Genomic DNA, 25,528 nt, shown 5'->3' on the forward strand with positions numbered 1-25,528 from the left:
TATACCTATACTACAACATTTTAAAACTATCATCGGATAAAAACATTTATTAACTCTTTCTTTATAAAGAACACAATTTTATACACGAAAGTATAATCATCTACGACCGGTGACTGCTGTCCGCTAAAGTACAAAGTATACAGTACACACATGACTTTATACTATTTTAGAAATATACTACATAGATTTATAGTATAAACCTATTTTAAAATAATATATTATGTACCTAACCTTTTAAACATAGATAATAATATCGTAGAGGTAATGATAATAATTAATCTATAAATAATACTAGAATTAATACTACCATTAATTATAAAAACTATAGTATTTATAATCAATGATACTACCCATTAACATGTGTGTATTGAATTTGTTAAGCGTACAGATAACGTAAAAGGTATCAGGGAAGTAGGATGGCTATTATTTTGTACTAAAATCTAAAAAGATAACCAAAGCTCTTCGTTCATCAGCCACGAATGTACATTAGGAAATGTTCAATAAAAATTTTGCGAGTATAATCTATAAATATATATACATGTAATATGGTTTCAAATAATGTAATGATATATATTAATACATTATACAAAGTAAACTATTAAACATTAGCAATAGCCAAAATAGCCAAAGCCCAATAATAGTATAAGTAAAAACGAATAATACAATCACATCTCCTTTATGAAACTAAAATCATAATCAAAATATAATTACACTTTAAAACATTCCATACATTTTAATATCAAATATATTTATACAAATTATTTAATTTAAAATAAAAAACTGTTAAAAAAACTAAAAATGTACACCAAATAGCAATATAATATTTTAGAGGGCAAGCTTATAAGTGCACGTTGAATTCCTAATTAAAAATAATAATAATTCAATCATGATGTTAAACTTATAATCACCCTAGTCGTATTATACTTGTATGATATAAGTGATATAACTGATATATATTATGAATATCTGCAAAAATAAAATCTAATCTTATATTGTCTAAAAAACATGTATTATCTCTTTTATTAATAAAAATTGACCTTCGAGAGGTAAAAACAACTATACACCTAGCAATATTTATCAAAAATCGCTTTTTTCAATAGCCGTGTCTCAATCGTACGTCAGTCTTAGGGCTTTAGTCACATGGCCGGTCTCCTAAATGTCAGTGTACCATATACATTTTTGGTACAAATACTCATAATTCTTTCATATAAATAATAAATTATACGTAGAATACTAACATGGCATACTAATAATTGTATCAACACTTATTTAGTGTTATTTTGCACGTATCTGCTTCGGTAATTTTTATATAATGTGTAACATTTTATACAGTGTTAGTAAAAAGTTTAATGGAAATACAACGAATTCGTTTCATTATTACGTTTCCTAAGTTCTGTAGGATTTTAGAGAACTGTAAGTGTGATGGATTAGTTTGTAGCTTATTCAAAGTTAGAATTCGTGACTTCCACTAATAAGAAAATATATTGGAATTGAAGAGACTGACTGGTTAACCTATTAATAATCAAGTCTAAACACGAAATAGTCTTTTCATATTATTACAAATACAATCATTTTAATACAAATCAGTTGTGATAGGTTTAGTATTATTGTTTCTATTTATATTTCATAACTAAAATTGGACGACAGACTAATAGATTCAGATGTTGTATAAAAAAAAACAATTTACATCTCACTGCCGAAGTAAACTATTCAAAGTTAAAACACGCACGAAACATTTTTCTGCAACTTAGTACACAGTATTGTATAGAGTGCATCTATAGAATCTAGATAGATATTACGCGGGATTGGTGAAAAATAAAGAGACCAAGGCTCTTTCAAGGCGGCGGGAGTGAATCGTGTTAGACATTTGCCCTTTGATAATTTAATACTATATTTTAGTCTAAATAATTATGATAATTTCATTGTTTTTAAACAATGAATGAAAGAATGTGTTCCATTTATCTGCCTACAATAACAGGAAACTTACGTTTTGACAAATTTCATCAGGTCGAGATGGCACTGTTTCAGTCAATTGTTAATATACAAATGAATTTCAAGCATACTACTCAAGGTTAATTCAAATGTTTTTAAAAATTAATTTAGATAAGTACGCAACAACCGTTCAGATACAAATACGAGGTTAAGTATAGGCGGTATACCCTTATATCATATATAAATAATAGAAATATTTCATAATCATGAATGAATTAAATCGAAGTAATATAAGTTATTAAAATAAGAACGAGACGATAAACTATTAGTTTGTTCACCTATTATATATATTTTAAATAAATTACTATGTCACGCGTCGTTTAAAAAGAAACCCTGCAGTTTAAAGTTGAAACAGTTTTTTCCAAAAGTAAAAGTTTGTTTTTCTATAAAATCTAAATGCACCTAAAAAAAAATTAATTGACATTAATTTTTGTCACTTTTTATTCTTTGATATTAAAATATGTTTGAAGGCAAACGCCAGAAATAGTGTTGCGCTGTACTAATAATAGTAGCACAGTTATTACACACTATTATAAGATTACGACTTTAAAAATAAGATAATAAACAATGCATTTAAAAATTACAAACACGGTAACTTTGTACTATAATAAAATATATGTATAATATAAAATAAGCTGTAATGTGTGTTTTTATATAAAATCAGATTCAATCGCTGAGAAGATAGTGAGGGTGGGGGGAAATCCTGACATTGAGCATTATTATTAATTACATGCGAAATAAAGAAACGTTTCCAAGATTTAGATTTATAATAATATAAACTCGAGACAATCGAGGGACTTAATTAACATCGGGTCCTTTGTCCTTGGAAACAAGCCTCTCGGTCGTACGAATTTGTAACAGTCTCAACGACCGGCAGCCGTCTAAAACCACCGTCGCTCAGGCTCGCACTCACATACCTCACACCATAGGAGACCTTGGCTTGAATTCGCCGACCCGATTTTCTTTAAGAAATCATTACCAAACATTTTCAAGAGAATTGTTTTTTATTTTGTGTTTAAATATTATATACATTATTATACATGTATTCATATACATTATTATCCGTCGAATTAACAAAACAATATGAATAATACACGCTAGTTTGACGAGAGAAAAGTACAATTCTGTTAAAATATAACATCATTGTCGTCTTATAATAAAACTACTGCAACGATCACGTGGCCCTGTGCGCCAATATGTCAAGAGGGAAATAGAGACACATGCAGAAAGAGAGATCGAAAGAGTAGTTGGACGTCTCAAAATATAATTTATTACAAGCATATATATCACTATTTATAACAACACTCAGTTTCTGCAGCGTTATAATACACAATTGTGATTTTTGACGAATGCATTAACATAGGTATTCTACATACGAACATTACGCCGTGTAATGCATCAGCTCTTTGGCTATAGGACAAGGCTTCATATTATAAAATAATAACGTTTTTATTGTTATGAAACTTTTTTTTTTACGTTACACCCTATGTATAATAAATAATAAGGCGACTTTTGTTCACGCGTTATTGTTCTTATACACAGATATCATGTTACGCGAATCCAACACTCTCGTGTTATACGACCATAATACAATTATTTTATCGATATAGCTTGGAGAATAATCGATATCGTATATTATAAATATACGTGAAAATTTGTCCATATACACGCGTATATATTAAAATGGTGATTTTGAGAACAATGTCGTTTCGAGAGGGAAAAGATCGATAAAAACGACATTTACATTTCGACTGGTATAGAAACCAAACGACCAGAGATGTAAAATCACACAGCAGTGATTATATGGATTTTAGTGCGAAACAAAATAAGATAGGGAATATATTATATTATGTATATTGTATAATATTTAAAAATCAAGCAAGCGACGAAATAGACAATTATTCAATTATTTACATTCCGTGACGATTGTTCGAATTAAAAACGTGCGATAAAATATAATATTATATGTCATTACAACAACAAGTCGTTGACGTGGATCGATTAGCGTCAATATATACCTACATGTATATTGTATATATATTATATTATTTTAAATTATATTTCACAAAAAATAATTAAAAAAAAAATAAAAAACATAAATGCCCTATCGATGAATACATTAATCATTTTAATATTATAACGTTATTGGCGTTCAAGAAATATACTCTGTAACAAGTGTACAGATTCGAGATCGTGCATTCCGGGATATGGCATAGTACGACAATATTCGTTCATATTATTATTATGCATCTGTTAGTCATCTACCATCGATATATCGTCGGAAATCGAAATTGACTACACTTTCAAAAATAAAATATCAATTGCTTATGTTATAAGGGTAAAAAATAACAAATTGTATAAGTAAAAATCGCCGTTTGAAATACTAGATTCAGATATCACCAGTGAGAGTTAGGTTGCTTAAATAGATTTATTAGGCGTTGTAGACAGACTGGGTAAGACAGCGCCGCGCCAATGTTAAAAATACAATTATAATTACAACAGCAGCAATAAAAATTAAAAAGTCGCAATTCAGAAAAATAATGTGTATTAAAATGCTAATTTTATTACAATTTATTTTGTTTCGACAGAACGACAAAATAATAAAATACACCAATTCGCTTATGTCTGATCGAAAACAAATAAAAACTACATAATATTATAATGAACCATCTTAGTATAGATAACGAAATTGTGTCTTTAAGTGGAAAAAACGGTTAGATATTCAAAGATCGGTGGAATGACAAGCGATGATGGGCTTAGGCCGGTTCTTGAATAGCAACTTTTTGGTGACAATAGCCTCGACCACGTACTCGTCCGCGTCCGGTTTTTTCTTCATCACTGCGAGAGGTTTGTCGAACGTCTGCGATTTGCCATACAGGATATGATGGCCAATGATCAATATGGGCACACCATCTCGAATGGTCGCGAACAAGTCGCCGACGTATTGACGTTCGAGCGGCGTATGCCGGCGGGTTTCGAGATCACCTTGTACTTCCAGGGCGGCCCATTCGGGCGGCGACCCAAGTCCATCTTCAATCAGTTTCACTAGAATCATTTTCGGTTGGTTTTTTTTTGGTTCAATATGCTACAAAATCAAATAAAAACGTGCCCGGTTTAACACAACAACTAGGAAACAACAACAATCCGTTAGGGGCGAATAAAAATTAAGTAACAAATGCTGTGTATGGGGACCTAAGACGTAATCGTATTATATATATGATAATGAATTATAATGTTGGTATTTATATTTTTATAAATCCTGGTAATACTTTTATAAAATCAAAATTAATTACTACACATTACATTAACCGTAATGTCATCTTTTGAAAAATACAATTTCTGTTTTTCTTCATCGATTTATCAATAAAAAGTTAAAATTAAAAAACACAGATATAAGACTGTAAAGAAACCACGTAAAATTAAATTCTGTTTTTGCTTTTTTGTAATATATAGAAAAGTGACTTGGAAGTTGGCACCCATAATAATATTATTTACGGCATACCTGTCGTAATAATCACAGCGACAAAAAAATTCTATTCGCAAACAGTTGGATCCAAGCGTAAAATAATAATATACAGTTTAGTGTCTGACGGCAACTAACAAATATTGATTGCTTTATAATATGTATTATAAAAACTAAAAATTAAAGCGCGAAAACGTTGATTTTATCACACGTGTCATTATGCCAACGACATACGGTTGCGATTGACAAGTTGAATGTGTTGCCTATGCGCAACACCTTTACGTTTCAAATTCTGTTTTCACTCCATGTCTCTGTCGTAAAAAGTTGTAAAAGCCACCCAGAAAACGATATTGATACATTTGAGATCTATAAACAGTAATCATAACGTCTTTGTGTAATATAGAGGATCATTTTACTCGGAGTTTTTACTTACAGTCGCTGCAATCACGTTTAAAACGTATACAACCGTTTGTAAAATCTATAGATATAAACTGATTATACAATAAGACGTCGATACTGATATACGATCAGGGTTGTTGTTTAAAAAATTTTGTTCAAAACGATAATTTAAAATACGTTTAAACATAAAAAAAATATTGGTTTTAAAGATCAATAAAAAAAATATATATATTTAAAACAATATTTTTTAGTAAATTTAAAATTAAAATAATCAATAGATTTTTTCTACTCTGCGAGATACTTTTTTTTGTTGAAAATTATCAATATCAATGATTTAAAAACAATTATCACAAAAAAATGAGCTAATTGTTTTGGACAAAATCCCATAGCTGATAATAAGCACAATTCCCAGATTCTAATTGCATCACCATTCTTAGCGTCAACAACTACATAAAGTATGAATAAAAAATAAAAGGTGTCCCGTAAGGAAGACCTAATCTCTAATAATAACACTGACATGATGACTGTATTACCAAAATACCAAATATTCTTATTTTCGTATGTAGATATACACACATCTATAATCTTTAACTTTAGTAAAAAATAGTAACTTCAATGGCTGAACGGTTGTCAATACAAACTTTATATAAGATAATATGCCAATAATTCAAAGCTCTTATAGTTAAAACAAAATAGAAAATTCAACGATTACCAAAATCATTACCTAATAAACCATTATAATGTATAGGACTTAATTTTTTTTTATTATTATTTGAATAACCATTAAAAAAAACACGTTTTAAACGCGTAAAAATGTAAAAACCATCTTTATAAACGTGTTTTTCAACCCTGTACAGCATGACAGATGAAAACAGAGGTTTATTTCCGCAATGTCTTTTAATAACACCTGAAAAACATTTCAAACACGAATACAAAAAATTAAGCAAAATCGATTTTAATAAAATGTTTACTGTAATTTACATATAATTATAATAATTCTGAGGCCAGCATTGTCTACATATATAACACAAATTATAAATTAAAAATTATCTAAATCGGGTGTAGTGTATGGTTGCCTTCGTAACAAGGAGTCGAAATAAAAGACCTTTTATTGTAAAAGTAAATTACAATTCATTACTATCGAACGTGACAGACTTGGAAATGATTACTTAATAATATTCAATTGGAGTGTACACTTCAATAATTCATCATAAACCAAAAATGCCGCACGCATTAAAAATTTCACTTAAAGTGATCATACAGCTGTCACGCTTAATGTGAGTTCAACTTGTACGACTGAGTCTCAGGAAAATAAAATACTACATCATATGTTCATTAACTATTATAATGTTATACTATTGAGTAAAAATTGTACAATATTTATTATATATACTCAATAGTTATACACTTATACATACTTTTATTATAAATACTTTATATAGTAGGGGTACACGTTATTTACTACCTATAAATATATATTTTTTTCAGAGACTCAGTCATTCTCCGACCCTCTTTAAAATTGCTCAAATACCCCTTGTCCCACTATTCTCTCTCGGTATAAATGGTATAAATATAAGGGTTGCTATCACCCGACCGAACGTTCCACAAAGAGAGAGAACTTCATACGGAACTCAACCCTCGTCGCCCTAGGACTTTACAACAACTTTAATTAATTTTTTTCTCTGAATATCTAAACCCAACTATTTCGGGCCCATAAAACTCCAGTATCCCGTTCAATGATGGCAGCGTTTTAATTAAATGTTGTCTCATTCTCTCCTTATATACGCTATAGAACATTTCCAACTAAATTAACAAGAGTATTCATCCAAACATCTAGGCAATATTTTTTATGATATTGTAAGTAAACAATAAACTTATTTAAATAATTATATTTATTGAATTAAAATAAAATAAATATTTAAACGCCAAAATATAGTACATAAATTGAGCCAATGTATTTTCTCAATTTTTGTCTTAAGAAAACGTATAGACCACGCGGTTACAGTGAATCAAGTTTGTATAACTTATATACTACATGTCTATATAAGGTAAAACAATAATTTCCAAGTCAAATATATTGAAAAATTATTCAAAATAATTTAAGTTAAAAAAAAAAATTGGAAAGACACTCTATTGTATAGAAAGGTTCGAATGCATAATTCGTCAGGCGATTCGCATGTAATGTATGCGTGTTAAATTTGAATGCAATGATCATTGCATAAGAAAAATGATTCTGAACTTTGTTCCTACTGAAGGGTTGAACCTACTTTGTCAGACTTTAATTATAAGGATATATTTATTATTCCCGTTTTTTTGTATTGCCCTTGATTAATTTTTAAGGTACAGGGAGAAATCAAAAACTATAAATTCAAAATTTTTGAAAAAAAAAATTAACTGCGCCAAAAGGTGATGAGTGATGACAAACATCATTGAAAATCAATACATATAATGTAAAATGAAAATAAATTCATCGATCCGCTTATAATCTAAAAATATAAATTACAACAATTTGAGTAAGAAAATACAAACATAACTAACTGAATATTTTGAAATACTTAAATAAATCTAAATATTTCAAATAGTGGTTTTTATAACAATAAATAACAATTTAAGTAAACATAAATTCTTTATAATTTATTTCACTATAATTAAGTAGTTCACCAAATAATAAGTCATTTTTGTTATACATGCATACATAATATTTAATATTGATTTAATTTTGGTCAGTACTGTTCACGAAAATATTTATCATAAGTTACTATTCATAACATAAAACTATTAACGACTATGTAGGTAAAATTCACAATTTGTTTGTGATTCTAGTTTGAAAAATTATAGTATAGTTAATTTGACACATATGGAAGAAAAAGTTAAGTGTAATTACAACTTTAATTTAGAACCTGGGGGGTCCAAACCCATTTGACTCTCCCCCCGCCATAGTCTGCGATATTGGGCAACAAACAACTCGAGTCATGCATACCAAGACCTTGAAATTCATACCGAATATTGACCCAATGTATTATCCAGCACCATTCCCTACCACAATGAATACAAGAATGTACAGCGAACTATAAAGACTATATGCTATAGAAGTATAATATTATAGTCATTGTAATATGAAGATAGTATATGAATCCCCTTCTACTATTCACCTGATAATGTATTTGCATTGTATTACAATAATAAGACATTACACAGTATGGATGTACTGTTAAGTAACAATGAGATAAAAATGAATATAATAATATTCATTGAGGCGTCATGTAGCATAATGTGTGATAATAAAAAGAAGACGCCAACAAGATAAGTTGAATAATTTACCAACTGTTAAATTATAAATTGCGTATATGATCGAAATATTCTCAACTACCTCTAAATTGCAAAACTCTGCCTTGACTTCCTTTTCGCCCACTTGTTTGTATATAATATTATAACACCGATCAAAAGGGAAAAGATATACCTCAAAATTAAATAAGAGAATCATTAATATGGGTCAGGACTGTATTTTTGTCTTTTAGCTCTTTATATGTTCTTCATTCATATATCTCTATGTTATACATATTGTCATTAGTTCAAATACTTCAAATCATATCCATACAATACGGCCGTGAACACATCATGAATCACAAAATTTATTTTTAACAATAATCATTAAAATATGTTATTATTACAATAAAGTTTAAATGAAAACTAATAAAATACCACAGTACAATATTTACAATATAATAGCGTATTTTTAAATTGTATAACAATTAAATGATTAAATTACTACAAATCGAATAACAATTATCAAGTTATAACTTCTAAGGCAAGTTAAAATACATTTAAACAAATTTTAATTTTAGTTTAGGTCACACGATACTACCAAAGTTCAAATTCAAAGTTTTTAAATATAATCTATGATAAATTAGGTTATAATGACAATGAGATTTTGAATAATAAATAAATTAAACTATAATATAATTGTTTATAAATTGAATTAACGAATAAATTAGAAAAATATATTATAATGAATCTGCAATAATGGAAATAGGTAGATGCAATTTATAAAAAAGGATTAAAATCGATACGTCTCATCTATTATTATCAAATATTAACTGGTAGGTGGATTATTTCTGTGCAATTCTATATAAATAAAAGTTTGGGCCAACCTAGACACAGAAAAAAATAAGTACAATTCATTATGGATTAATATAATATTGATAGAGGCGGCAGAAGTAACGAAAAAATAGTTTTCATGACTCCGGGCTCGTTTGGGAAGGCCTCAAACGTCATCCGTGACTGAAATAGCTCACTTCCGCCCTTGCGCATTACCACACAATGATACTATATTATCTTAGGTTATCAGAAGATACAATTTCCGTTAGACGAAGCAGTTGTTTTTTATCAATCTTAATAGTGACACTATTTGTTTTTTTTACTGATCAACGTGGAACATACTTAGTGTATAATACTAACATACTAGTTTATGTTCAATAGAACCAATATTTTGTTATTAGTTTTAGTATTTAAGTGAATTAATCTATTATCAAACTTTATTGAATTAATATTAAGAATATCAAATGAGTTTGTACATTTGCTTTTTAATGATATTTTAATTTTAAAGCAAGAAACTAGCATTTTTAAATTATAATATTGTACATATAAATAATTTGCATAACAACTGAAATATCTTAAAAAGTCAACGTACAAACACAGATAATGTTCTGTACTAAAACTAACAACATAAAATATATTCTACTGGACTTAAATTTATGATATTATACATAGGTCAGAAAAAAAACAAATAGTGCGCCGACATCGTATTGCCATCATAGTTCAACTGTTAAAAGACTAACAATTTAGAAGGCCACAGATAAAAATGCTGTGCAATTTGCGATTTTTTTATATGGGTACCATTTTACTGCTTTAGTAATGCGAATTCAAATATTGAATTTCATTAGACAACATAATATTAATTTTTAACTTTAGTCCCACAAATTATATACCTGTATACAATTATACATAAATAATCGTAGTTATTAAAACAAAACTGGGTCTAAGATACATTATAATTTAATAATTTTAGCAAATTTTAATTGAACAATTTCTATGGTTAAATGCATATTACATATACAACTCAATATTCAATACAATATTTAAATATTTATAGTAAAACATTTTTTTTAAGTGTTGAAATTTAAAATATACTAATAATCATATATATATAATACCTATATATTTTTTAACGAACTGGTCATACGTTTATTATTATTGTGACATACTATTGATTAAAGTTTGAAGACCTTTTTTTATTATAAAAATTAAATTATCATCATGACAAGACATAATGACCTCGTATAAATCTTAAAGACGAAAATGACGTAGTTTAACCTAGACAACAAATAGAAACGGTGCTACCAACGGAAATAGATAAGTATTATTGCAGCGCTACAATTATCGTTTAGGAGTTAATAATATTATCACAATTTGGCGACTAATCAACAATTTGAACCGCGGGCAAAAAAAAAATTAAAATAAATAAAATAATACAGCAAGTATATTAATATTGAAAGATCCTCGAAGGGAGTGAGTAAACCTTTCTCTTAAAAACTGTAAACATTAATATTATGAATAAATACATCCGGTGAGTCATTACGGTTTCAACATTGAAATTATTTTCATATTGTAGAGTAGGAAGACAAACATCGATTGACACAAGATGACCTCCTCGAAGTCATGTTTAACTCCAAAAAAATTGGTTTTTTTTTTAATAATCGACCTCGTATAAGTTTCAAGTAGCACTATAATAACATAGGACGCCTGGTGGTTAGGTCATTGGTTATAGACGTTATAGCCAGAGCGATTTGTTGCAAACAAATAAAATACACACGGTAGGTACTTAAATTAACCATTTATACCTTGTATATTTTCTCATTGCAGTACACATGCGCATATTATATAAATAAAATATGTTTGTTTCACAACATTGATACATATACGTCGTAAATGTAATGTTAATTGTTGTTAACTAATTACATATTACAATTAACTCAGGAAATGAGCTATTGGTAGTAGGTATTTCATATTATAAAAAAGAATATTATTTTAACTAAAAAAGAACTATATTGCTGCCATGATTATGAAAATGAAAGACACTAGACAACCAAGACATATAATATTATAATATTGTTTTTTCCTTATACAAGTTTTTTTGCGTGTGCGGTTTTTAGACAAACCAGGCACAAAGATTTTTCAGTTTGGCAACGTTGCGTTCTATTAGGCAGTACGAAGAATTTACTGGAGGCAATATAATAAGCAGCTTAGCAGCACCGCTAACAACAACAATAATGCGTAATAATAATCAAATAATAATAGTATTATAATGTAGGTACACTAATATATATGACTTATGAGTTATGAGACAGGCGACATATTATGGAATTATTATATATATACTTAAAGATACCTACAAGTATTCACTCGAAAATTACAAAATGATTAAGTCATTAAAGACGAGTTTGGTTAAATAAAATAATTACCCATATTATTCAAAAATATTGTATATTAACATTTATATTAAGAAAATGTAATTGTTTATGAACAAATTCTTTATAATATACGCGTTAAATTATTATAGAGTTGTTAATTTATAACTAGATTTTAATCAAAAATTTGTTTTATCAAAAAAGATCTTCTGAAAAACTGTTTATTTATTTAAAAATAATAAGAAATTAAAAATGCTATAATAAATTTAATTTAAGCTAATTAACTTATTTCTTAACTGTGATAAGTTATTATTGATTGCCATCATGTAAATTGCATTAAGTATCGAATAAGAAATCATAAAAATATTAATATATTGACAATTTATAATAATATTATAGTTGTTCTCGGTATTAAGGTATTAATAAACGAAATATTTTTGAATATTACTTAGCTAATATTAACTGTAGTTTCCTGAAGTTATAAATACTTTTATGTATCTGCTTCAGGCTGAGAATACTTAAAATTATTAGTAAGGTTAACAAAATATATTAGAAATTAATAATTTGTGTTTTATAATATTTTAAAACAGATTATTCACTATTCAGTTGTAGTTGCAGTAAAGTTTACATAAAATGATATTGTCACGACAGATAAAATACCTTAGAGTAGAATTGCGTAAGTAAATACGCAAGTAGTAGTTAGTAATACAAACTAAAAGCTCATAGCTCAGTTCTTTATTAGTCATAGATATTATAGGTACATACAAAAAAATTAAAGTAAATTACCGGTTACCTGTAATGGGCTGTAATACTATGTGATACAATTTGTATTGAATACATATAATTTATATTTTATATATTTTAATAAACTGATAAATTTAAAAAAAAATCTAATAATTATTTGACTCATTTGGTTTATCTCCGTCTTGCATAGGTAATAATGTATTATTAACCTTGTCTTACAATTATTATGAGTAGATTGAACGAATAAGGGCGTGAGCAAGGATGTGACCTTCCGAATATTATTGTGACTTTCATGTGAAATTACATTATCAGACGTAATATTAATGAATATAATGTCGTTGGATTTGTTTAACGGCAAGTGCAGCCTTGTCTAGAATGTAAAAGGAAGATAAAAATGTCAAAGTACTTCGCTCTTGGCTTACACGTTTTATTATAATTAATAAATTAAATTTAAGATATAAATATTTATAACACTATAAAAGTATACTTAGATTTTTCACCTCAGTATATTAATTAATAAAGTTATTTTAAACACGCGCGTATTTTAATTTTATATAATATTTAAACATAATTATAAGTTTAAATATTTATTTATATAATATATTAATATAAATCAATATATCAATATATATAATAATAATAAATATATATATAGGTATACAATTTATTTGTAGAATAATTTTTTTAACTATATAGGACTCGTGTGTAACAACGATAAGTCTAGAAGCCATTATTCATTCTCCCAATTTTGTTTTAAGTAAAAATGATAGAATTCATAGGTATATATTATATATTTAGGAGAAACAGAAGTATTATAATTATTAGTATCAATTACCAATACAAAAAATATTTAACGTTTCGTTTTCAGTTAAAGTTATAATATATATTGATAAATTTTAATTGTTTACTTCTCTTTTAAGTTATAAGTTATAAATTATAAAAATAAGTTATTATGAATCTATAAAATAATATTAAAAAGAAGAACATAATTATAATACATACATATTAGACCCATTACTACATTTCAATAAATAATAATAATATTTAGTCTACAAGACGTGTTTATTGATAGCCTACCGGTAAGGAATCGTGAGGCTGTTTGTGTCAAGTTTACGATGTCCCATACGCAGCGGTAGTGTATCTGTGAATATAGTAATCGCACGATCCAGTGACGACGAAATATAACGTTTCCGTTAGCGCGAAAAACGTGCACAACACCGGTGTGCAGTGGTTTCGTTCCTGCACACTTATTATTTAAAACCGATCTCACTATAATAGTATATTATTATATTCCGTTCAGCGCTCACGGAACGACACAAACACACGACGTCGGTAAGCTGCGTTGGCAACGAACGTTATTCTGGCACGCCGTTTACAGTACACAAGCATGATCGTCGGAGAATACCTCTCCGATTTGCGCGAGGGAAACACAATACGCAATTTTAGATAGAGCGTAGAAAAAAAACGGACGTTAGAACTTATTTTGTCATAAATCGCATGTACTATACGTGAGTAATAAATTTTATTATATGGAATAAAAACTGTACACAGCTAAATCGTTGAAACACAAAATTATTCGTATCACTGCACACACATGCACGGGTGCAAACTGACAGCGCGGGACTCGACCGCGATAACTTCTCGGCAATCGCGTGGTCAAAACTGATGATGATGTTTCTGCGTATACTCAGCATACTGTGTCCTGGCTCGAGGAACCCCGCGCTGATTCGTATACTTACGGCGGTGGTCGTCGTTAATACATATACACACATAGGTGGGGGCTAATATCTGGGGCTCTAGGTCAAGGGCAACTACACACACAATATAAGTAGCCATATTCCGAGACATCACAAGCTGGACGTCCACGACATGCTGTTTAAGTATTGTATAATGATACCCCGGGTTAATTTTTGTACTTGCAAGTGCAACACTACTTCTATTCATTACATTCGGCCGAATATTCCTTTTTCCGACGTCATCATATAAACGGAACAAAATAAACGTGCACGTAGTTCGAGCTAATTATATAGTAATAACGTTTAGCATACATCGACATTATCGTAAACTATAGAGTATAGACGGTGTAGTTACTACATTTTAGTACATGACATAAGACAGTCTGTGTATATTATTTGTAGTTTACTATTTTTTAAATAATATTATATAAATACTAGAATTACCCTCTTTTGAGGTTGAACCTGATTGACTAATAATATTTAGTCTACAAGACGGTTTATTGATAACCTACCGGTAAGGAATCGATAATAAAACAGATTTCTATTCAAACCCAAACCACATTTAAAGGTTCAAACATAATTTTTATCATTAATTACTTTATATAAAATGATAAACAATGATAATAATGTAATAATAACAATCATTTTTTTTTCAACTACTTATGGTTCAAATTTCGAATTCGTCTTTACATTTAAAGTTAGGTTAGTATTAGGTCAGTTATAATTTTATGTTAAGTTAATAATATATATACTATTTATAAGAAAATAGATTATGTAGATAACCATTATACACGTGTTTTTCTATATTATTATATTATGATGTATCTTTGAAATTTAGCGTATGATAAATATTATTATTATCATAAATTACTTTTTATTTTAGAGTTTTAAACACAACAATATGATTTTAAAGTCATTGCTTAAAGTCCATGATATAAACAATACATTGTTATGATCTAAATAAAAAAAGACAAGCATTAAATTTGATTTTATTTTCATCACGTTTCTTACCTATGTTGTTATGATCATATTATAACAGATTGAAATATACAAAGCATACATATTATATTATATATATTGTTTTCTTTTGATTTTATATAATATGCCTACTCGTACTACAAGTCTTTTTTATAATCAACATTAATTAAATTAAAACTAAAGGTGGTACCTAATTAAAAAGGTGCTAAACATGCCACTAACATGTTGAGTAAAAATAATAAAATATGTACTATTTTTCATTAAAAAATGTATACAAAAATAAAAACAAAATTAATATCCATGCAACACAGTAATTATTTAAAAGGAGGTTATATATAATATAGATAATATTCGCCATGGAAACATGGAACTATGTAAGACAAAAAAGTATTATTCTATTATTTTCAATTTTCAAACATTTTTCGTGATAATTTTAAATAAATTATTGATCAACATTTTATTCACATTTTTATTATAAGTATTGTATTATTTATATTCGGAAAGGGGAAATAGTTCATATAATAATTGAGTGTATAAAATATGCAAATGACATGAACTAATAACAAGATATGCCTTAACCCTTAAATATGCGAAATATAAATTGGTATAATTAATAACATAATTATACCTATATATATTTTTTATCAACCAAATGGTACAACATTTAATAATATTCATAGTACCAATACTAAATATTGTTAAAAATTTTCTACTATTGTTTCTCAAAACTAATGAACTTTGTCGTTGAGGTATTTTTAAGTTTAATAAAAAACCACACAAAGATGGGTCAGAAACAAATTTGATTTATAAGTTTGTGACGCCCACATATCAAACCCTTATGGCCATCCATATCAACTGAATGAATACAAAAATGAATATAATTCCAGTATCTAGTTACAATAAATTACAAACATACAAATCAAAAATGAATTAAGTTAATATTTAAAACTATCTGAAATGATGTAATACGTAAGTATTTATAAGATTTAAATACAACTATATAATATTCTATACAAGCTTCGTTAATTGTTATCCTAACCTAATTAGAATTTTAGTTAATATATGTTGATAAGCTAAGTATCTATTAGAATTTGTATCTGATAATTAAATTTAATATTAAATTAAAACACGAATATAATTATATTTGTGGTATGTTAATTATTATAGTATATACGTAAACTTAAGTATAAATATTAGTTTAATTTTATCAAGGACATTTAATTCAGATTTATTGTTTGCAAAATATTGATATGGTAAATATAATAACTGATGTCCCCATTATTTACGACCTTTTGCGAGATTTACATAAACACAACAAAATATGTATTACTTATTTATTTTGTCAATTATTATAATAATTTTGTCATGTTATTTAAATTCAATAAAATCACATTAAAAAATAACAGTTAAGTAATTATAAAGTCTATTTTTAATTTAAAATAACTAAATAAGTTAGAAACACGACAAATTATAGTTATAACTTACATAAGTTTACTTAAATGCATTTAGGACATGCCCTGCCCTTGAAAAGCCCGGAATTATTCATTGCTTTAAAAAAATGTTTTATGCATTAATTTATTCACTTATGTTCGATTGAAATCTTTAAACATTGTTTAAATAATTACAATGAAATATCCTCCTCGTCATAATTTTAACAATAATATAATGCTATTAACTGATTTGGTTAAACATTTGAACGTTAAGCTTCCTATATAAGATTAACTATTAAATTATAAAAGAAAATGAAAAAAAATCTATATACTATTGTCTTGTCATAAATACAATTATTTAGCATAATAGTATACACTAATTAATCAAGTGAGTTCGTATTGGTAAAACAATAGTCCTAGCTATCATTAAAATATTTTACTAATCAAACGGAAATTCAACATAAACAAACTCACTTTAATAATATGACAAAATGAAAATAAAACTAATATAATCATATACTAATAGCATAAGTTGACAAAGGATCAAAAATTAACATTTATAATAACATTGTTACATCAAAATAATAAGTAGTCCTGAACATCACTATTTTTTAAAAGTTGATGATTTTTATCAAATATATAATATGAAAAAGAATTTATTATTTTGATAATATTTTATTCATTATTGTTATTCAATTTTAATAATGTTCGATAATTGATTTTAAATGTTATTTATGAATAAATCTAAAGAAACACGTATCTAAAATAGATACTTTTGTTTTAAACAATTCTAAATTGGTATAATATATGTAGGTATATATTATAATTAAATAATAATCAAACAGAAAAAAGTATACCAGCAAAATAATAATTATTTATTTATTTCAAATAATTATTATTTTAGATTTCATAGTGTACCTGTACGATATTATATTGGAAGGTAAACTATAATTGAAAATGTTAATACTAAAAAAAAATACCTACTAGAGATTTCCAAAAATTAACAAAATAAGTTTCACTTGATATATTAAATAATAACTCGTTTGTAAGCTTTGAAAAATTTTAAATCAATAATTATTAATTATTGTTCAATAGTTTATTATTATTTTTAATATTTTATTTTAGATTTAAAATACTTTAAACAATAACACGTTTTTAACATATTTTTATTTTTTATTTAATAAATAATTGTAATACATCGACCAAAAGTTATTACTACAGGTTAAGCATTGTTATTTATTAAATATTTAATAGTAACTACTTGTAATTTATAAGTTGTAAATGTACCTACTATCTAATAAAAAGGAAATTATAAATTATAAAATATTTATTATAGAAATATACCAACATATTTTCAAAATCAAAAATTAGTAACAAATATTAGAGAATAAAAAATTATTAATTTTGCTAGATAATCATTTTTTTGTTTAGTTAATAAGTATTTTGCAATAGTTAATATCTGTCGCAGCCGGGGTCATTATCGCCTCCGCGCGCGCACATCGGAAGTAATACGACCTTGCAGTATAACGTAAAACCCGTTATTAGGATTTCGGAAGGTAATCAGTAATCACTGATTACATATATATTTCAACATTTTTCTTAATTTATTGTTCTAAAATATAGTATCTAAAATCTAAATAAACCAATTGAATTGAAATATGATTAAACTTTACTAAATAAACGTTTTAAAATAGTTTAAATTCGAAAAGATATAATATATTAATATATAGTAAGTTGGCTAAAAGTAAACTAAGTAACAGACAAAAACCAATGTACTATTATATTAAGAATTGTAATCACTATGAACCTACCTCCTATTTAATTCTTTACAGGCTTAAAATAATATTTATCTTAATCTTAAACATTTTTCTTAGGCCGGGGCTATACAGTGCGTATTCCGCTGCATATTACGTCCGTCGTGTAGGTAATCCGATAAAAGACAATGAATCTTGTGAATTCGACGGAATACGCCGTGTATAGCCCCGGCCTTATAAATAAAAATATTAATGTTCTTGTGAAAATAAACAAATGCAGCATGGGTTTTTTTTTTTGATAATAGCTTATCTAAACTTTATTAATTTTCATAAAAAAAATACGAATAAAAATTATTGTTTATTTAAATTTTACTAATTCAATTTTTTCATGTCATTGATAATTTATTGTAATTTTAAATTATTAAATAAAGATGGATAGGCGATACCATGCCATATAATATATATGAGTGTTTTACTTAATATTACCATTAATTAGAAATATTCTGTTATAATAAAAAATTATTATAAATTATTAAAAACAATGTTGGTGTACTACAACAAAAAGAAAACCAACATTTTTGTAAAGAAAAATGTCCTGGAGATATAGTCAGGTGCCTCCACAAAAGTAATTTTTAGTATTTAAGTCTAACATTTAAAAAAACAAATAGAGTAGTCAAAATACGTCGTGTTGAAAAATTGGAGGTAAAGCAATAGAATTAGATTTTAATGAAACTAATTATTATTAAAATAATTATTTTCTCAATCAACTTGAGTTACTTGGAAAATAATATTTTTTGATTGAGTTTGTACCCAACATTTTTCAGTGATTACATAAAACTAAAATATTCAATCTTATTACACCTATAGGTATTTACAATATACATCTTCAGAAAATTGTTTTGCATAACTATAAACTGATACTTTTCAAAGAAAGAAGTATACAGTAAGCCATTATTAAAGTAAATATAACAATAAAATTCACTAGTTATATTGAAAAATAATATTTTTTAAGTAAGAAAATTAAAAATCTTAAAAAATAAAATCAGTGACGTGTACTTATTATAAATGCGCCATTCAACTATATCAACCTATAATTCTAAACAACAAATGTAAAACCAAAAAACCCAAATTAACACTATAGATATTAGATAACTATAAGGGATATAATGGGAATTTATAATAAGGTAATTGATCTGTTTGAAAATAATTATTGGACGTTACAACATTGATTAAATTTACTCAGTATAAGTCTATCTACACCCACATAAAATATATTATAATATGCTGACACCACGACGAACAAGATACAACCCACAGACAAAATAGAATCATAATCATTTGAATGGTATTGATATTTTAATTTCAAGTGAAAAAATTAGGTTTAGCCGATAACCAGCTCATGTGTAGGTATATTACATAATATTTCAAAGTTAGAGCAAATTATTCTAATATAACAATAATCATTCTCTTTGATCACCATTCAATATTAATGTACAACTTTCATTTATATTAGTAATAACTACCTATAAAGGTCTATTATATACAGAACACCGTATAATATACAATATTTTATACATCTCATTAGACAAGGAACATATTAATAATACACACATTTAAGCAACCTCAGTTACGTATGTACACATTACTTAAAAATTAAAATAATTTAAAAAAATACATTTCCAATAGTTTTATAAATCAGGAGTTTTTTTTTAAAAACTTGTTTATTATCAGAATATTATTGATAAAAAAAAAAACGCAACAATTAATGAACTATTTTAAAACGCAAAATTAATGTATTAAAAAGATTGAAAAGATGGTGATGATGGATTATCACATTTATTATCGTAAACTTAATTAAGTAAATATTATGTTATTTCTATACACACATAATAAATAAAGTTTTCATTTTAATATTTCGTCAAATTTGATCAATTTATACATTTTTTTAAATAATTTTTTGTATTTTATTTTTTCAATATTTTTGTGAACAAATAAACGTTTTTAAACAATTAAAGTATTAACTAGTAACACGATTGTAAATAAATATACAAAGATATATACATATAAGTTATTTATAATGTAGTTACTACTTTAATAATTTAAGAATGGTTTTTTTGCCCATGGAAATTTTGAAAATATCTATTTTACTACAAAGTTATAAGGTGGAGGGTGATATATAAATCAATTTTTGACGAGCCGCATGAATTTGTAACAAATTTGTTTCTACAACTTTTTTTGGATGCTTTAAATGCTTATTACAGTGGATTAGTTGAAAATTAAATCTTTAAAATATCATGATTTGTAAGTGATGTACAAATTATATTCATCGAATTGATAAAAAAATACAGAACATAACCGAATACTATAAATGTATACAAAATTGAATTATTTTTTTTTATACATTATACAATAATAGTAGTTATAGTTTAGTTAGGTAGTATAAAAACTATACTTTTTTCTCATTAAATTTGAAAATGTTTTAAAATAATATAATATATTTAGTTATATCAATGTGATTATATACTTTATATAACCTGTATACCTACTGACATATAATACTTAATAATTTATTGGGTAGCATATCTGTCAACAAACAAAAGTATGTGAATTAGTTGCCAGAAATTAGAATGTCGCATTAAATTGAAAATCGTCAAACTAAGTTTCAACGACGTGACGTGGGAAGTCACCCTCTCGCTTAATTATTCCGTGATGTGTAGGCATATTTTCAACGAAACCATACGTCAAAAATACGATTTACTGCAATACAATTTTCGTATGTCGTGTAGATAATACGTTCCTATCTAAAGTGCGACATGAAGCCACTTCACATGGACCTGCAGCATTTATATGTTTTACTGAATTACAACCAAAAAATTCTCCAACTTTAACCTTCAATGATAATCTTAAATTCGTATCATCAAAAGTCGTTTCAGCAATTAAATCTTGAGTAAAGTTAAAGTAAAACTTATTGTAATTTGATTAAATATAATACTGACAATATATGTATGAATATCAGAATATATATTATATATTATATACTAAACGAATTAAAAATAATACGATGATGATTAACATTATAAAATTTATAAGACTTATAATTTGTTACGTATTTTTACTAACAAAATAGGTAGGACATGATCTTACAATGATAGGTAATCAATCACTGTAATGATGTTGTTATTATATTAATAACTATTTATTTCACTTTCATAGTTTCGAATAACTAACATTAAACATTTAAACGTTAATTTTAATAAATCATTTTAACCGAAAAATAATTAGCTAATGGTTTACCTGGTTTACTTAAAGCTTAAAATAAAAATCGATAACACTGAATTACTAAAAAAGATCTATAAATATCTATTGTTACAACTATACAATGGTACTATGGTAGATACACTGAAAAAAATAAATAAAATACAATATAGATTTTCTTCGACAAAAGAAAAAACTATACACGCATGGCACTATGGCAATGCATAATGAGAACTAAGGAAGAAAACCTTGAGTAACCAAGGTAAGCATGAATGCACTACTATTAACTTCCACAATATTATACGTCAAAAATATTATATATTATTACATAATATTATGTAATTAATCACATCTAGTTAAACATATGACCATCTTCATATTTACTATAATATGCGGAAACAAAATTTATACTAATTTGTATACAAAATAATAAATACATAATTATAATTTATAAGTAGACTGCACTAATGCAGGTATAAAAAACTATTTTTTTTTTTTAGTATCAATTTTATGGTATTACTTAGTAATTAGCTTACATAAACTAATTTACAATATCAGCAAATAATTTGCATGATAATTTTTTTTTTTGTTATATGACGTATAAGGGTACTTATTCATTTATTTTTTGGCAGGTGATTTAAATTTCTTTTTAAGAAATATGAAAAAATATGTATAATTAATCTTATATATAAATTTATTATGTATTGGATTAGTAAATAAAAAAAATAATTTGAAATTAGTTTCGTAAAATAGTCGTGAACATTAAATATTACATTTCTTTAAAATATTAGTACATAAGGTAGTTTTCAATTACCCAAATGGCTATGTCAATACATTACATTATTATCAGTCTATAATTTATAAATACTTCTAATAATATACCCATGTATTGTTATTATCCATTGTTAAATATAACGATAATTATTATCCTATTCTTTTGTTCACTGTACAAATTATTTCCATTTGTTTAAAATATGAAAAACCACTAAAATAATATTTAGAAAAAATGTTCTACAAATTAGCAAGTTCTTGCTCATATACATTAAAACTTATTTTTAAAACAATATAATTTCAAACAATAAACATAATAAACACAGCAATTAAATACCTAACAAAATAGGAACAGTAATTTGATATCAATTCAAAACTAATTGTAATACACTAATATACATTAGTATAAACATTATTATATAGTGTTGCATGTTGATCGATGCACCTAAAATGTAACTCTTGACGTCATAAATACTCAAAGATAATAATTGAATGAGGTATATTTTATACATATTATGATATATGTACATGCGTATGTTTAGTACAAATGGATAATTGAATTTCTATAATAAGCATGACGTGAGCATTATGTTTATCAGTATGCTTCATATATTAGATTAGTATGCTGTGATAATAATACAATATACTCTAAATATTATTAGTATTTATGGCAGTATAAAATAAACTATGAAAAACGGAGTATAAAGTATAACGTAACATAATATTCTATAGAACATTTATATAGTTGTAATAAAATAGGGGTATTACAGAAAAAACAGCACGTGTATATTATAAACTGTTCACAATAATACTTTTCAATAATAATCTAGACATGTAGTGGAAGCCTTAACGATTTACATATCACGATGTTACTCGATTCTTGAATTCATATAATGATATGAAGTATGAACTAAAAACACGAATATATCTCGTTATTGTGCAAACCGACGTCAGAACGTATATTTTTATTTATTTTTTGAATTTTTATTTACACATGATTACTTAAACAACTGTTTTGAACGTGCTTCCTTGTATGTACCTGTATTGTATATTGTAATAACAATAGACACTGGCGTAAAATCCGTTTTGCCCGTTCCCGAATACACGCGCAACCTAGGATCATTTGTTTAAGGTTGGTGACTCGTGAAGTCTACAAATACACAATGACTACAGCATAAAATACAAATGTTAACACATACATCCAACGCAAGCCATGAACACATACACAATAACGTATATGATGTATCGATCACGGTTATTAATTTATTATTATACAGTCATATATGATATATTATATATTATATTAGATTCTCTGGTGTTCCAACTACTATCGGATTTTCATGTTATAGGTATACTATTATATTATTATATTTTGAAATTTCGCGTACCTCTCGTGCGGTGTGGAATCGACACTATATACGACGTCAGTTCGAATAAAATAATATGATATATTTTCGTCGACGGACAGTCAGTCTCGCTCGTTTTGTATGGTTTATTACGATAGTTTTTAACAGCAACAGAAACAACAACAATGACAACGGCGCACTGAAATGACCGGGGGAATGACCGAACAACAAAAAAATCAACAAAAAAAGAAGTTTATCTCTTCTTACTATTTATTAATAATATTATTATTATAATAAATAAATAACATTATTATAGATATTAACGAAGACGAAATACAACGGCGACGGCGACGATATCGATGGTAAAATAATGACGACAGCAGGACCAGTATATCACGTACGGAAAACGCGCGCGCGCAAGTAGTATTTTGTACACCACACGGACGGCGTCGAACCACGTATCAACCGGCTGTCGGCATTACTCTGTGGCTCAACGAATCTGCGCGACCGCCGTTCCTTCCTCGGACACGCTTTTGCTCGTGTACCGCGCGCGCACAGGTGGTGGTACGACGACGGTTCAACGCGACACCAAGACGTATGTGGTGGTGGTGGTGGTGGCAGTGGCATAGGCACAATAATAATATGGGCATGATAAGGTCTCCTTCCTGGTGAAGAATAAAAAAACCGAGCCACCGCCGCGCGCAGGTGAACCATATCGGTCGGCGCTCGGGCAACACCCCGACTGCCCGGTATTACCGGTTTCCATAGGTGAAGAAGTGTATTATAATATTATACGTAATATATTACAATATTATAATTAGTGCGATAAAAGTTTTTAATTCGTCAGCGATATTTTTCTGTTGTTTTGTTTTCCAAATCGTTTACCTCCGGAATCTACTCTTCAGCGCACTTCTCAATTCTCGCGACCTGATCACAATACAAACACACTTTTTTATTACTTTATAGTTTATACTATTTCAAATCCGAATCCTACTTCTTTTTTTTTTCGTACTTGACAAATTTCACAACAGATATTACTATATTAGTATTCATTTGTTTATTAAACTATTTATCGTGCATATCAACCTTACATGGAATAATAATTTGGATTAATATAATATATTATCAACTAATTCGATTGATCGCGAGCCAACAAAATCAATAAATATTATATCAATCTATCATTTTTATGT

General features: G+C 26.9%; 2 protein-coding genes across 5 annotated transcripts in view; both read right to left on the reverse strand.

Annotated features, from left to right (window-relative positions):
- The window catches only part of LOC132917216 (protein gustavus), a 68,534-nt gene that overhangs the window by 35,601 nt on the left and 7,405 nt on the right, over positions 1–25,528 (reverse strand). Inside the window, exon 1 of one of the 3 annotated variants that reach the window (XM_060977841.1) lies at positions 24,378–24,521. The exons of 1 other annotated variant lie outside the window; for it this stretch is intronic. Coding sequence is in view for 1 of the 2 variants with exons in the window: in XM_060977839.1 (XP_060833822.1) it covers positions 14,143–14,189 (47 nt within the window). In the remaining variant the exon portion in view is untranslated. Of the gene's footprint in view, positions 1–14,142; positions 14,286–24,377; positions 24,522–25,528 lie in introns of those variants that run through there. One more of the 3 variants, XM_060977839.1, reaches the window with a different exon arrangement.
- LOC132917217 (chromosome transmission fidelity protein 8 homolog) overlaps positions 4,521–25,528 on the reverse strand; it is a 28,359-nt gene continuing 7,351 nt past the window's right edge. The window contains exons 1-2 of one of the 2 annotated variants that reach the window (XM_060977844.1): positions 24,378–24,519; positions 4,521–5,077 (exon numbers count right to left, since the gene is read on the reverse strand). In XM_060977844.1, the coding sequence (XP_060833827.1) occupies positions 4,715–5,047 (333 nt within the window). In that variant the 5' untranslated portion in view covers positions 5,048–5,077; positions 24,378–24,519 and the 3' untranslated portion in view covers positions 4,521–4,714. Of the gene's footprint in view, positions 5,078–24,377; positions 24,520–25,528 lie in introns of those variants that run through there. The other variant, XM_060977843.1, reaches the window with a different exon arrangement.

This window comes from Rhopalosiphum padi, chromosome 1 (assembly GCF_020882245.1).
Source record: "Rhopalosiphum padi isolate XX-2018 chromosome 1, ASM2088224v1, whole genome shotgun sequence".
Lineage (NCBI taxonomy): Eukaryota > Metazoa > Arthropoda > Insecta > Hemiptera > Aphididae > Rhopalosiphum > Rhopalosiphum padi.